The sequence below is a fragment of the Mercenaria mercenaria genome, chromosome 3 (genome assembly GCF_021730395.1).
Source record: "Mercenaria mercenaria strain notata chromosome 3, MADL_Memer_1, whole genome shotgun sequence".
NCBI classification, from domain to species: Eukaryota; Metazoa; Mollusca; class Bivalvia; order Venerida; family Veneridae; genus Mercenaria; species Mercenaria mercenaria.
The window spans coordinates 95080376-95096642 of NC_069363.1; the positions used below are offsets into that span (position 1 = coordinate 95080376).

Genomic DNA, 16267 nt, shown 5'->3' on the forward strand with positions numbered 1-16267 from the left:
CTCCAACTTGGAAATGCTGATGATACACACATCTAGTTTTGGCAATTATCATTCTTGTGAAGCTTCGTGTAAATCTGCCAAGTGGAGTTGGAAGAGTTGCATGGACAAAATTCATGACATACAGAAAGAATCATTTTATCTCCCCACTACGTCATGTGGGAGACATACTTATTTCAGTAAAGACTTCTTGTAATATAAAGTAGATATATTAGAAAAACTCTGTGGATCAAACAAAAAAATATTTTATATAATAACATTTCTGCCATGTGAGCTTTTAATACATTTAACAGACTTAAAAGGGTATATTTAAAAACATACTCATCTAATATAGATTATTTCTATTCAAATTTTTCCAACACAAAAAATAAGATGAAAACAGTGCCAGACTGTCACAAAATACGCCTGTCATTGAACTTGGCCTAATTCAAGAGCCATAATCCAAGAGTGCCTGGGGCGATTTGGCTGGTTATCAAACTTAGCCGTGATAACATGCCCACAAATATTGTCAGCAAGGTTGGTGAAGATCGAATGAAAACTGTTTGAGAGTGGACATGCTTTGGACACCGCCCGCCCACCCTCCCTCGGTGTTCACATAATACGCCTAGCTCTTTCAGAGATGGGCGTATAAAAATAAGAATTGAGCCATGCCATGGGAAAACCAACATAGTGGGTGTGCGACCAGCATGGATCCAGACCAGCCTGCGCATCCGCGCAGTCTGGTCAGGCTCCATGCTGTTCGCTTTTAAAGCCTATTGGAACTGGAGAAACTGTTAGCGAACAGCATGGATCCTGACCAGACTGCGCGGATGCGCAGGCTGGTCTGGATCCATGCTGGTCGCACACCCACTATGTTGGTTTTCCCATGGCACGGCTCAATTGTAAACTCATGATGGCCTGTTTGTACCCACAAGTTTTACTACAAAGTATTCTCTGCTTAAGGGGAAACTACCAGTATGTCAAAAAAATTTGTAATCCATCTTAAGAAGTATGTCTTATGTTAAGACATAAGACTTTATGTTATGATAGTGACAAGGGGTTATAGCCCTCTAAGTATACAAAAATGTCGTAAGACTGAAAAAAAAATCTGTGTAGTGTTCCCTCAAGAAAGAACTAGAGAATAAGATGCAGTAAATCTATTGGTAGCAGGAGGATATAAACAGAAGACAGAAAGCCAGTTACTAATAGGGCTTCACCAAAAGGCAGGGCCCTAAAAAGTTTGAAAGCTGGCTTTACAGGTCAAATATCAAAGTGTTCATAATAAGTTCAATTTTCTGTCAGAATTTATGATACTTCTGTTCAGTCACATCTAATGTTTTCATACATCCTAACATATCTTGTTCAAATGACCTAGTTCCACAAATGAGCACGAGAAAATTGTCCTGTGGGTCAGATATCACAGAATGCACAAGATCACAGGTAATCCTACTGTTACAGATTTTATCCCCATATCTATATCCAGACTTCCCTTTGTTGTCAGTCTCCTGGAAAAGAAACAGAAATCTCTAGCATTTAACACAAGAGAAATATGGAAACAAGAGGGCCATAATGGCCCTAGATCACTCACCTGAGTTTCACAGACTGTTTGAACAATTTTGATTGCATGAACAATATTTGTAAAATTATTTCAAAATTAGACAAGTGTATCCTGGAAAGAAGATTTTTAAAGTATCCACCATCTGCATGTAGGAAATATTGTATACATAATATATATGAAAACAGCACAGACCCAATCTGTTGGCCATATTTTGGACAAACTGGAATAATGTGAACAGATTTGGTATAGGGTCACTAAAGAAACATTTTTTGTCATATTACTTAAAACAGACAGACGTTCTGACCACGTTTTATGTAAGTCAGGCAGATCATTAATCAAGATCTTTTTCAATGATTTAACACAGCGACCTAGTCTTTGACCTCAGGCAACCCACTTTCCAACTCAAGATAGATGTAATACAGAGAAACATCCTAACAAAGATTTAGGATGATAAAGTTGAAAATACAGCCTCTAGAGCTTAAACAAAAAAAATTCTGTGATTTGACCTAGTTTAAGACCTCAGGTAATCAAGTTTTAAACTTGACCTAGTCTTCATATAAACAAACATTCTGACAATGTTTTATGAAGATCAAATGGAAAGTGCAGCCTTTAGAGTGTTTACAAGATTTCTCTATGATCTGACCTAGTGACCTGGTTTTTAATCTCAGATAATCCGATTTTGAACCTGTCCTGTATTTCAAAAAGATAGTTATTCTGACAAATATTTATGATAATCAAGTTAACCTTGTGACCTAGTTTCAGACCTGAAGTAACCCAGTTTCAAATATAACCTGACTGTATAGTGATAAATATTCTGTCAAAGTTTTATGAGGATTAGGCAGAAAATATGGCCTCTAAATTTTTAACAAGACTTTCCTATTAATTGATATGAAGACAAATTTTTTGTACCAAGATAACCCAGTACTGATTTTTTTTTCAAAATGTGATTGAGGGCTACATTCTGACCAAGTTTCATTATGATTAGGCAAACATTGTGACCTCTAGAGTGTGGACAGTTGAATTGTTGATAATGCATGACAATGAAGAACAGACATGGGGTGATCACAACAACTCACCTTGAGCACTGTGTGCTCAGGTGAGCTGAACAAACAGAAGCAACTTAGCTTTAGTATCGGTATGTACATTTGTTTCATAATATGAAAGAAAATGTTTAATACATTGTTTTGCAGAATGTTGTGGATTGACACAACCACAAAATCCAAGGAAATTAGTCACACATGAATATTAATGATTTCACAGTTATACTGATAAGAATCTTTCACTGGTTGAAGGTGTGAATGGAAATATCTGGCTCGATGGTAACTGTTTAGGTGGTAACAAGGCTGCCAAGCTAACATGAAACAGTTATCTGAGAGCCAGATATTTCCATAGTACCACGCACCTTCGACTAGTGATAGATATTCTTTCTTGCATACCATATTCTTCCATTAACAGTAGAAATAAATTAAATCATTTTATTTTCTTTTAAGTGTTATCTTATTATAGTAGTGTATGGATTTATTCATTCATAAATTTCAGTTTGCCAGTCATCTTATGCCGGTGTGTATAATGAGTTTTTCTAGCACTGGAAAAAAAACAGGAAAATCCTGTCTGGCATGCAAGAATATTGCTATCTGTTTAAAACATTTTAACTGTTGGGTGTTCATTTGAATGCATTGCCCCTTTAAACAAAACACTACTTTTACAAGTAATGACTGCCACTGACCAACATGCCAATAGGCAGCATTTCTTGGTTTTCTATCTCTGCAAGCAACTGATAACTTCCAAACATATAAAACTGCACTATCTTGAATAAGAGAAGTCTAGCTGTAACTTTAAGAAGAATATCTCTGCCAGTTTTACAGCCACTGAGTTAGCCTAGTCACAAACCTACTGACCTGACTGAGGTAGTATGTACATGTAAAATTCCAGTATCTGGACCAATCGTCTAGCTCTGATTTAAGGAGAATATCCTGGTATGTTCTACAGCCATACAGCAGTGTTACCATGGTTTCATCATCCTCATTGTTTAACACAGTTTGTATAATTTGAGCCATGGGGGCAATTCCTGTACCAACTGCCAGCATATACAATCTTCTATACTGCAATGAAATAAACTGAACTTCTAAAATTTTCAATAAACAAAAGAAAGATTATGAATTTGTTACATTCAAAATCCCAAACCCAACTGTCTAAAAAATTCAACAGAGTTGAAACATCAATATCGAATGACTTGAATACAATTTCTTTCAGTACGAAACTTGAATACCTGTAAGTAGTACAGATCTGTTTTAAATGCTGCTTGAATTATTAAAGTTACAAATTTACACTCTTCAAATTTACAAATAAAGGTTTTCATTTCTTTTGTCTTCTTTGTGACAAGCAGTGATTTCCCTTAAAGCATTAACATACAAGAGGTAACATGTTCTGCAAAATAGCTCAGGTGTGCTTAGTGGTCTATTCTGTGCACCTTATAATCTATTCCAAGTGTGTTAATTAACTATAACATCATTCTGTTTATTATCATTTTGATTCTGAAATTTAAGGAACTATGTCTACTTGAAGAAGTATCACATCTGTAATCAAGTAGCTTTAATATGCATTATTAAAAAATAGTTCTACCTTGTTAGGTCTATATTCAAAGGTACCACAAGGCCCCCTTATCTGTACCATGGTCCCGACTGTCCATGTCTTCACATACTGTGACATACGACCTGTTTCATATATCTGAAAATATGTGATCTCATTATCTAAATATAACTCAGAGATTTAATGTAAACGTAATATCAGTCAGCATAGGAGATGTCAAATTCAGAAAGCAACATTTTTATAGCACCAGGAGCCTAGAGAATGTGTACTAAATGTAGATGCTTGGCCAATGTTTTTTTGTTTTGGAATTTCTGTTGTTTTTTTGCAGGGTTTAACACCATACATGGTTAAAGGTCATTATGGTGACGGAAGCACTGATCTTCAAAAACACAGCCAGATGGCTATCTCACATGAAAGAATTCTACACCAAGAGTGAATCTCAAGTCCCAGATAGACTTATAATACAGCCACCAATTACCAATAAATTACATCACAATTTTCTATTACAAACTATCCTTTCAGTCTGTATTTGCTGAATTTGGACATTTCTAACACACCAACAGAATCCTTAGCAAAGATTCCTAATTCAATATGGAATATAAACAAGGGCTGTCCATATGACAGAGCTCTCAACTATTCGACATCTTCTAAGTTGAACGAGGACCACAAGTTAGCAAGATTTACATAAAAGAATTTCTATTTAACAGTTTACAACAATTTAGAATTTTATCATGGCAATTATAACAACTTGCATGTAAAACTTCAACAAAATATGGGCCATAATGTGAATTAATTTCAATCATGAGTTCTCTAACTTGGGTAAATAAAACTTTGAAGTAAATATGAAGTCAGAAGTACATGTAAGTTAGAAAAGATCATAATGAACATTAAATCCATTCAAAACTTTATTATTTCAGTATGTTTCAATCCAATACATACAGTTGTTACTTAGATGCAAATTGACAGTATGTTGCATGCAAACTGTTTACTGATTTTACAAGTCAAAAAAAAGGCCAAAATTTGTATAAAATACAACCAAGACTTACCTAACTTGGTTTCAGTAGCTTTGATGACTAGGAAGCCTTGGTTGAATTATAATTAAATACATACAATGGTTACTGAAATATGAACTTTTAGAAATGAACAATTTTTAATCAAGATGTTAGGCCGAAAACAGCATCTTGGTCCAAGTGAGTGAGAAACCTTTCACTATTCTTCAAAATGTAAAATCTATTTATATAACTGCACTTCTGTTTTGGTGAAGAAAAATTCAACAAGAAGAATATCAAGACCTCTTACTTTGATTAGTAGTTCAAAGAATGACTTTTCTCCAACATCGGACACAGGGGTGTACTGCCGTGTTATAGTCTCTTCTCCTACATCTCCCCTTAAAATAGAATTTCTTTTGTTAAAAATGAATTTGACACCCCTTTAATTCTTTCAGTCCTTTTAATAATGATTTTTCTTTGAAGCAAGTCTACAAAAATAAGTCATGCATGACATAATATTGCAATATTTAAAGATAAATTTACAGTTTATTAGGTTCTGCCTTTCCTACCAGAAAACCATTTTATTTACTTGTAAAATAATATCTGGAAACACATTACCTTGTATCAACAAAATAATAAATATTGTTGTGAGTCTTTTATTGTATTATTCATCCAGAGTTGCATCACAGACTGGAAATAAAATGACAAGTTTAAAATACTAATGTCATACGTGTTTTTCTTTACAGTCAGGAAAACCTTATCCTGTATCATTAATAATTAAAGGCCTGCAGACAGACAGGTAAATGGCAAAATTTAATTACCTGATTACAACATGCTGCCCTGTCTTCAAACCTAGAGTAGCCCCAGTGGGAAGTTTGAATCTGAACCTGTAACTGTCATGCGTCTCTTTCTCAACAGATTCTATGGTGAAATTTCTGTATTCTGTTGCACTGAGGACTGGCCCACTCTCCTGCAATAGACATTGCTTCAATAACCACTGAATTCCATATACAAACTCTCAAAGCAAATTTACAACTCAAAATTGTTTACCATTTAGTTAAAAAAATTCAAAGTCCTGTCAAAATCACTTCAAAAATGATCGGACTCCTTTTAAAACAACTCTATGTCAAAAGGAATTTTAAAGTCCTGTCAGCGAATTTACTTTAAATTTCTACTCAATATGAAGATCAACATTTGATAAGGACACATACTGGGGTTTGATATGCTAAGGAAACTTGCATCTGTCATAGTGAACTGAACAGGTTAACTGATAGCTGTTACTAAACTCTGGTACCTCTGAACTGGCATTTAACCAAAATCAAACGATTTACATTTAGTTGTTTATATCACTGCAATAACTAATCATTATCAAATCAATTCAAAACAGACTACCAATACAAATGCACCTTTTCCTCTTGTAAAGATGATGTTTTCCCTGACTTTTCCCCAGCTAGAATCTGTCTGCATTCTTCCTCCCAGATCTTCATCTCCTCAGCATAGATATCAAGTACACATGGATCACACCCCTGACCACAACAATCACTATCCAGGGGGCGCTCTGGTCTACTTCGTAATAAGTCCATTATGTTTTGTGTAACCAGTCAAAGATATCTTTAGGTAACATACATTTTTAGCTCTGTATGCATGGATAATGCAAGTTGCCAAGATTGCAAGTTTTCAAATATGCAATATCATACACAATTAAGACAATCGTAAAAAAAAACAAAAACTTTTATACAGTCATGCGAAAGCCGCCTTCTTGCAGAAAAAAGTCTCCTTTACATGGCAAAGTATCAGATACAATAAAGGATTTTTTGGGGGCGAAAGTAATGAAATGTTTATCAAACTGCAATAAAGTTTAGATGAAACTGACACAATAAATTGCCATTTCTATTGCACAAAAAATAAAACGCGAGAATAAAAAAAATAAAAGTACTGAATTTTAAATATAAAGAAAGAGATTGTCATGAATGTGGTTGTTTTGGGACAGCATGTGGGCGACTCTGTTCTACAGTCATACCCATCGTCAGACACGTCCACCAGGAATACCCATCCTGTACAACCCGCTTGCTCCCATTCTTACTGGGTATGTATTCTCTATCACTAACACCTGTGTTGGTTGGTTCCTCATCTAATTTTCTTTTTTGTCCATTTAATTCTGAAATATATTTTAATGTAATTATGCAATATAATTCAAACTGGAAAATCCAAACTGTCATAGCCTAAATAGAAAGGCTTATTTTTACAGTAGATATTTTGTAACTGCCATCACTATAAATAACTGACAGTAAAAAAAGTCATCATGGATGCTATATTCTAAATTTATAGTATACTCTTTCATGCCATACCAAAACTGGACCAAAAATTTAGCAGATTTATAGCCCTGGCAGCCATTTTCTTTTGAAGGAATCAAAATAATTATACCAATCTTGATGAAGAGTCACCCAAGAAACATAAATTTTCATAAATCAGGCAAGCAGTTTCTGACAATGAACTAGACTGATTCAAATAAGCAATGGGCCAGTTGGTTTCACTCAACCTGAGACATGCCGGGCATGTGAGTGGCAAGAAAAAAATACCTTGTCATATGGTGGCTACTTGAGCTGCAAACAGAAACAAGAGCTGTCTGAGGGCAGTAACACTCAACTATTCAACAGCCTTGTCAGTTGAATGAAAATAAAAGTTGAAAAAGGGGGATAAATTTGTAAAATTGCAAAAGAGGGTTATGGAACCTGTAAAATGCGTATCAGTTCATGACAATGGACAACTGTGTGAAGTTTCAATCCATTCCCATTAGTTGGTACTGAGATACCAGCTTACATACAAAAACTAAACCAAAAACTGCTAAGTCAAAAAGGGACATAATTTTGTAAAAATGCAAAATAGAGTTATGTAACATGTGCATTACACGTCAGATCATGACAGTGAACAAGTGTGTGAAGTTTCAATCCATTCACATTAGTGGGTACTGAGATACAATCTTACATACAAAAACTTACCAAATACTGTTTTAAAAAAATAGAATGACCACTTAAGGAACAAAGAATTAAGTGGTTACAGAATGAATACGAAGGATTTCTATTGTCCTAGGCCACACCTCCTACCACCTAAGGTACCAATCGTGTGCTCAGACGAACGGACGGACAGCACAATCCTAATATGCCTCCTGCATCAGCAGATGCTGGGGGCATAAAAAGGGGCATAATTTTGTAAAAAGCAAAACAGAGTTATAGAATCTGTGCCATGTAATTAAGTTTATCACTGTGAATAAGTTTGTGAAGTTTCAATCCATAATCCATTCCCATAAGTGGTTACTGAGATACCAACTTTCAAAAATTTTACCAAAGCGGGACACCGACATGGACGCATGAGTGAGTCCAATAGCTCTACCTTAGCTAACAACAAATTTCAAATTTGTTTTGATCATTTATTGTGGCCTGTTCAAAATAAGTTAGCAAAATATTTCTTACAGTACATTTCTACCTTTGTTGGTATCAACCCCAAATTACAGTATGTTACCAGATTTTATACCAAAAAAACATATCGTAGATGGTCCTGTTTCGTTGACTTGTTTATCTGCGTACCATCTGATCACTTAGAAAACCGACACTGGAACAGTAAGTAACCATAGTAACCAAAGGTATCATAGTGTTTTTTTTTTATAAATTGGCATCATTTGTGCAGGGGTGCAGAGTTTGGTCCATATGTACAACCCCTGACAGACCAAGACAGTGCCAGTAAGCAAATAAAAAACAGCTAGCCGGTTGCCCATGGTGAAATGGAAATGCTGCAAAAGTGCTATGACATGACCTTATGTCTTTGACCCGACAGGTTTTTGTACCCGAAAAGTTATGTCCGAATAACCAATCAGTTCAATGATAATGCATATAAACTGGCGAATTTAGCTCAAGTCTTAATATGGGAAAACCGAAGGTTTTTCCGTCTATAGATAATGTGTACGTGTATATATGTCAAAGTAAACCTATATACCGTCCAACTTGGGAATATGTTCTATACCTTCACCGGTTTTGTTGTTGTTGTTCTCCCATAATTCTACCGGACCTGCTGCCGTGCTTGCGCAATAAATAATTTTCAGGATGACATTTGATAAAATAAAATTTCTTATGAACGATCGGGCGCCGCATTATTAAAACAAAGTATTCTATCCAGTTGAAAATTCGCGGTATCAATAGAAATCGGTGTTATTCGGGTTTCTTCATGAAACGAGTTTATGGATGATTCAAGCGGCCCGCTTTTTGTTTCCGGTAATGAATTATGATGTAAGCTACATTACTGCACTGTTTGAATAACAAAACCATTATTTATTTATTTCTTTGAATGTAGAAAAGCCAATAATTTCAAAAATGTCAATGTAAAACGAATATAGACACGCTGTCCTAACAAAATTTATTTATATACATAATTTTATCACATTTTTATGTCACAAGTCACTGTGGTCCAGTGGTTAGCGCACATATTTTCCATGCGCGAGGTCAGAGTTCGAATCTTGTAAGGATCTTGAATTTTTTTTAGCTTAGGCCCAATTTAATTTTTTTCTTTATATTTATCACACTTTTTTCAATTACTGGAACACAAATCAATAATAAGTATAGTTAACCAATGTTCTGTCCGTAAATTTTGAACAAAATATTCGAAGGCATAGAAAAGCATATATGGATATTGCTTATCTCCCCTCCCTTCCACAATCTTTCACATACATTGCAACTACTTTCTAAAAGTCAATTCATTGACTAGAGTTTTAGTAAAATTACACTTGGAAAAAAATGTTGGCTATAAACTTGAGAGGCTCACTACGATCACTATCAAGCTAAGAAATTAACCTTAATCATATTCAAAAAAAGGTCCCAGACTGTTAGCAGTTAGGTAAATTAAATTGAATTTCGACCAAGATCTTCGAGTGTTTGTGTTATATATAAAATTCTGGTCAAGAACTTTTTACAATGAATTTGACTTGCATTTATCTGTATATAATAAAATATTTATCCAAAACTACTGAGGAAGAGTGTGTTTTACGCATGCTCACTGACAACACATAAAGGCCTGATATTGGGTCACTTTTGAATGACTGTTGCACCATATATAATACTATGAGGAAAATTTTGTAAATGACAGTGTTCGAATTTAACAATGTTCGTACAGCCCCCATTTTACATACCCCTTTCCGGCGCTCACTTCGTGTGAGTTAAAATTTGCTTACTAGATATAAATTTGAATTATGTAAAGTTTTCAGCAAAGGCATTATTTTGATACCAATAAATGATAACAATTTGCAGAAATAAAAAAGTGACAGGTCAAAAATCCCCCGTTATCTGTCCGGGTTTATGCAACAGTTTCATTTTTGTCGTGTTGAGCGACATGTGAAGTTTCCACTTTTCTCTATTTTATCATCAGTACAACTAATGGTGCATTTTGGGACTAGATTCTGTGCACCCAAATATCACTATTATCTTTAACTCGTGAACACTATTTTCCATTGTCTGTCTTAGTCTAGTCTTGATATATTTGAAGAAATGATTAGATCTATGTTCATTTAAACAAAACTTTTTAAAACATTTCCCCTTCTTATTTTTATAACAATAGCAAAACCATCAGGCTTACTGTCAAAACTGAAAGCCAAACAGAAAATATCAGAAAGAACAATTTAATGCAGAAAAAAAGAAAGAATCCGTATCACTATCACTAGGTTTTCCAGTCAGATAGGCAGCGCCTAATTTCATATTACATATATACACATAAAATCATACGTGTTTCATTCAAAGAACGTAAATTAGATGTCATTCTTTCATAAGTTTGCAAGATCTGTAAAAATCAATTGTTCTTTTGGGGAAACACTACTTTCTATAGTTTTGTCGGCCATAGTCCAGGCTTTGCACCACTAAAATTATGACTCTAATATACTGACTAAAGGTTAGGGTTAGGTCGACTATGGCCACAGTGGTTCGTTTGTTCTTTTGTTGCTGTTGTTGTTGTCGTCAGAAAAATGGTATCTCCTGATGACAAAATTCGTACTTCAGCTCCCATTTTTTTATGTTTGATTTTCCATTTTAAATTTTATTGAATGCAAAATAATCGTTAAAGATATTCAAAATATTAAAAGTATCTAATATCATCCATAAATAGATTTGTTTTGGAAATAATGAATACGAAACAGGTACTTGACCGGCTCCCCGTTTTATGCGTCTATATGTGAAAGTTACCAAACTGTACCGGCCTGAATTGCAGAAAGTTGTTTTAGGAAATGATGTTTATAGCAAGACACGGCCTTAAATTTAAGTTATACACTTATTTTAAACGGCATCTGTTTTGTAGTACAATAAAACATGCAAATAAATCTTACCGAAGGAAATACCTCAGTCGCATGAGTTTGTACCTGCCAAAAACCTTGAAAGAGGAAGGGTTGAAGTGCACAAGTCAAGATGTAATTTTTTTGGACTTGCATTTTTTGTCACTTATTTAGAACACAGGTACTCTGTAGCTAGACATAAAGACTCTGTGTTGACTACCTCCTGTGATTTGACCATTGTTTCTCCTGTTTGAAATTCTTTACATTCATATAGTCATCAAACCTGTCAAATAGTCAAAATAATTCGATGTTCAAATTGTTTTATATTTAGTTTATACATATTTTTTTGGTATCAAGTCAACTCGTCCCCAAGTCAACTCGTCCCCCAGTCAACTCGTCCCCGATTTGGTCATTTCGTCCCCCAAAATTGGTCATTTCGTCCCCCTCATCATAAAATTTGGTCAACTCGTCCCCGATTTGGTCATTTCGTCCCACAAAATTGGTCATTTCGCCCCCCTCATTATAAAATTTGGTCAACTCGTCCCCCGTTTGGTAATTTTGTCCCCCTTAATATTTTAAGCATTTTTGCATTTTTATGATATTTTTGACTTTGAAAACTTGTATTTAAAATCATCGTGAGTTTTGAAGGAGTTATATTGGAAATAGTTAACTTTAAATAATTAGGTTTGATAAAATGATAAAAGAAATATACTGAAAATATATAAGACAATTAACTGAAATAAAATATAAAAAATAAATACAATGCTCTTAGTATTAAAAATATAATATAATAGGAAATCTAATTATCTTTTTAAAAATCATAGTAAGAAAAGAGAGAGCAATAAATCGTTACCCCTGGTCATAATAAAAGAAAGTTTTATTTAGAAATACAATAAAGAATAAATAAAATATCTGTCACACGCTTATATTAATTTTTTGTCATTAAAGTAAAAAAGAAATACTTCAAAAGTAGGGAAACAGTGGTTTCTAAAAAAGTAGAATGAGCATATACCTGCATGCGAAAGGTGTTAAAGGTTATTAATCACATTAAAAGGCGTTGATTGGGCTGATTGGAAGGTGTTAATGGTATTTAATTGCATGAGAAGTTGTTGATTGACCGGATGAAATGTGTGAAAATTTCCCCCAAGTAGAATTAAATGTGTTAGTAGTTAATTGGAGTGAGGAAATCATTTATTATAAAAAAAAACGTTTCATAAAAAGTTTAATATTATTCAAGAGTTTGAAAATAAGCAGCAACAAATACGGACTTTTAAACAGCTATCATGTTGTCCAACATAGCAGACTTACAAAAACAAAACAGAAAAAAACCTGAAAATCCTCCTTGTTAAATCGATCACTTTTAAAGCAAAAAGCTCTTAAAACAAACTTGAAGCATGGATATACTTATTTGAAAGAAAAAAACAGATTATTATCATACTTTGATTATTATTTTTTTCAAAATACGTTTTAAAAAGGGGGCCGAAAAAGGGGGGACGAAATGACCAATTTGAAATCGCCGAGGGGGACGAAATGACCAAATCGAGGACGAGTTGACTGGGGGACGAGTTGACTAGGGGACGAGTTGACTGTAAATCATTTTTTTTAGGTCGATTGTGAAGGAAGTTCTACAACTTATATTAATCACTATCAACACCTCATTCCTGAAGGAATCCATCACCACAAGGGTATGAGAGAAGAGGCCAGTTTCCCTTTTAATGCTGAGCGCCAAACAATTAAGGGAGTCACTGGCACCATTTTCCAAGTCTTTGGTATTCCGCGGCCAGGGATCGAACCCATGACCTCCTGCACTCGCAACGGACACTCTACCAATAGGCTATCGAGGCAGTTGCTTTATATTGGTGATGTAGCATTCTAAACGTCAGAACTTCAAATGACCAAATAAATGGAGGATAAATCACAGTACACAGTCATGTAAAGTTATTCGTTTTATTGCTCACGCATAGGCTGTGTACACACGGTTTACCGCGTTGATTGTGTACAGTGCATACATGGGTTTAAATCATCAGAAAATTTGTAATTTTAGAAATTATTTGATAACTTTTACATATATCAGTGAGAAATTGATTCCTCTTTTGATACAATGTACTAAGATTTATTTGAATTTATGTCCAATTCATGACATAATCAGCTTTTAAACCTGTAGCATGTAAAGCACCGACAGCAATGAAAATTTCATCAGAATTTCCTCCACTATTTTGGTCTTTCGAGTGTTTGACGTGAGTGTTGATATCCGATATTACTCACAGGGTTCTAGCCAGGTTTTTCTGAAGGCATGTTGCAGAAGGATATTTTTTGACGAGCAAAGGGAAGGGTGCGGGAGGGGTGTCCCCTCCTGCATGGGGGGTATGGGGGTCACCCCAGAAAATTTTGTGTTACTACAACTCATTTTGGTGCATTCTGGTGCATTTCAGAGTGAAAAACATAGTGGTATTTTCAGTGATTAATAAACATAATTTACATGTCCAACAAGAAAAGATATTAGGTCATAAAAATCCTATGGAGTTTATTTGCTGAATGACAATTAAAAGTTCATCAATTTTAAGTTGCTAAAAATGTTCATTTACTGTTTATTGTACATAAAACAACACAATTTTAGCACTGCACACAGATCTATTTGTATTTTAAAGTTTATGTCTTCTATTCCTGTGGAGTTTATTTGCTGAAAACTTATCAATTTTAAGTTTTTGAAAATGTCAACTGTTTGTTGTACATACATGTAAAACAACACAATCTGAGACTGTCATCCAGGGAAAAGCTGATTTCCATTTTGGATCAGTGCCCGATTTCCTTTGGCCATTTGGCGTGGCTGGAAGGGATTCTGAAATTGTGACTGGGGCCGAGTGGTTAAGGTCGCTGGCTTCAAATCACTTGCCCCTCATCGATGTGGGTTCGAGCCTCACTCGGGGCGTTGAATTCTTCATGTGAGGTTCTTCATGTGAGGAAGCCATCCAGCTGGCTTACGGAAGGTCGGTGGTTCTACCAAAGTGTCCGTTAGTGATGAAATAATGCACGGAGGGTATTTCAAACTTTTCTCTACAAGTTCTATTTTGAAAGTGACGACAGAAAACATTAATTCTTGCATTGTCTTTTCGATATTCCGCCCGAGAAAACACATTTCATACATGTGAAAAACATTACTATTACGGCGATAATTGTTCAAAAGCATTTTACCGTATTGCACAATTTTTGACTTAATTCCTTACATTGTCTTTCCTTGATTGCGAAAAACATTCGGACGATAATTGTTGAATCAACTGTCATTATATCTAATGACATGTATAATCTTAAAACTTGCGAAAACAGTCACTTTCATGTACACATCACAAGATACCGCCTGTCAAAGGATTTAAAGGCGGAGCTACGATGAAATTTACGTCACACATTCCACATATAGGAAGCTGTCATTGGTTTATCGGTTATCTTAACTGGCATCGCTTTACCTAAACTATCGGGTAAGCACGTGGAAGCTTTTCGCATACACTATCGGGTTAATCGGGGTGTTTATTGGGATGATTTTATGACATGTCGCTTCGTCAATTAAGGGATGACGGGGGAAATAAGGGATGTCGATTATACAACTCAAAGTCTGAAGGCATGTCGCACGCGACAGGCGATAATAGCCTGGCGAGAACCCTGACTCATATGAAAAAATTATCTCAATATTTCCTAGGATCGCATCAGATTTGTTGGACTAAGTCACCAAATAACCCGGAGCTTACAATCAAATTGCTTCTTTAACATGTTTAATATAATCAGACTTTGCCAATGATATAAAAAAATGACAAGCTCTTACGCCATTTTTCATTCAACGGAAATGGATTGTGCTGGGCTTGGAAGTGCCAATGCATGCGCATGTGTACTGGGAATTTCGCTCTTTTTCGCGAATTTTATCGTTTTCATTGCCAAGCAGGGTTCAATCCACTTCCGATGAAAAATAGCCTGACTACCTTGTCATCTATTTGATATTGTCAGTAAATTCTGGATACTTTAAATAAGGAAGCATTTAAATCGAAAGTTGTGAGTTATTTGGTGACTATATATGTAAAGAATTTCAAATATGAGAAAAAACGGTCAAATCATAGCAGCTTGTCAAAACAGCAGCTACATGTCCAGCTGCAGGGTACCTGTGGTTTAGATCAAATGTGAAGTCACATTTCTACTTCCGATCGCAGTCTAACTACTCAGAGATTGTTGCTGGCAGCTTGTTTAAATTTAAGCTGTGATATACTGATAAAATTGGAAATGTTTTAAAATTTGAAATCATGACATTGTCTTAAATCTACATTTTACATAATCATATATTTTTTTTTTTTTTAAATAATTACAGTTGTTCCTGTACAATGAAGTTTTATTTCCGAGTCACACTGGAGCATATTGCTACCTACCACTTGGATTACGTGCCCTTGAGAAACTTATACGGCTCATTGATGAGGAAATGCAAGCTATTGGTGCACAGAAAATTGCAATGCCATCCATGGTCAGATCTTCTTTATGGAAGAAAACAGGTACTGAAATAACTTAGTCTTACTTATGTATGGAAATTCTTCATATTTTTATGCCTCAGGTTTCAAAGATTCTAGAGGCGTGTATCTGTGACACTTTTTTTTGTACTCAACTACATCCTACAATTTTCATTCAGTTTAAATGAAATTTGGTACTAATCCTCAGCATGAAGTGGAGTGGACATTTGCATATTTTTGGGTCTTTTATATTGGATTTTTTTCCCTGATATTATACAGTCATGTAGTTCTTTTTGGACTTTGAAATATTACAGCTATATCAGAACATTGTGTATTCAGCTCCCACAGTTTCTATCAAGATGAAATGAAA

General features: G+C 34.9%; 2 protein-coding genes across 2 annotated transcripts in view; one reads left to right on the forward strand and one right to left on the reverse strand.

The window, feature by feature from the left end:
- Positions 1–224: 224 nt before the first annotated feature.
- On the reverse strand, positions 225–10957 carry LOC123523971 (NADH-cytochrome b5 reductase-like). The gene is made up of 7 exons (XM_045301772.2): positions 10878–10957; positions 6519–7270; positions 5934–6082; positions 5423–5510; positions 4157–4261; positions 3433–3636; positions 225–1481 (listed from the first exon to the last, which is right to left on the reverse strand). Exons 2-7 carry the CDS (start codon positions 6693–6695, stop codon positions 1275–1277), a joined length of 930 nt encoding a protein of 309 aa, XP_045157707.2. The 5' UTR covers positions 6696–7270; positions 10878–10957; the 3' UTR covers positions 225–1274.
- Positions 10958–11108: 151 nt separating this feature from the next.
- LOC123523970 (probable proline--tRNA ligase, mitochondrial) overlaps positions 11109–16267 on the forward strand; it is a 35864-nt gene continuing 30705 nt past the window's right edge. Inside the window, exons 1-2 of the mRNA XM_053539358.1 lie at positions 11109–11551; positions 15765–15942. Of these exons, the coding sequence (XP_053395333.1) occupies positions 11372–11551; positions 15765–15942 (358 nt within the window). The 5' untranslated portion in view covers positions 11109–11371. The remainder of the gene's footprint in view (positions 11552–15764; positions 15943–16267) is intronic.

Bases quoted from the DNA above. Each gene is read 5' to 3' on its own strand.
- LOC123523971 (XM_045301772.2), bottom strand. From the start codon at position 6,695: ATGGACTTATTACGAAGTAGACCAGAGCGCCCCCTGGATAGTGATTGT. The intron at 3,637-4,156 runs GTAGAACTATTT...ATTTCATTGCAG, and splicing joins TTGAATATAGACCTAACAAG to TATAGAAGATTGTATATGCT. The intron at 1,482-3,432 runs GTCAGTAGGTTT...TTTCTTTTCCAG, and splicing joins GTACATACTACCTCAGTCAG to GAGACTGACAACAAAGGGAA.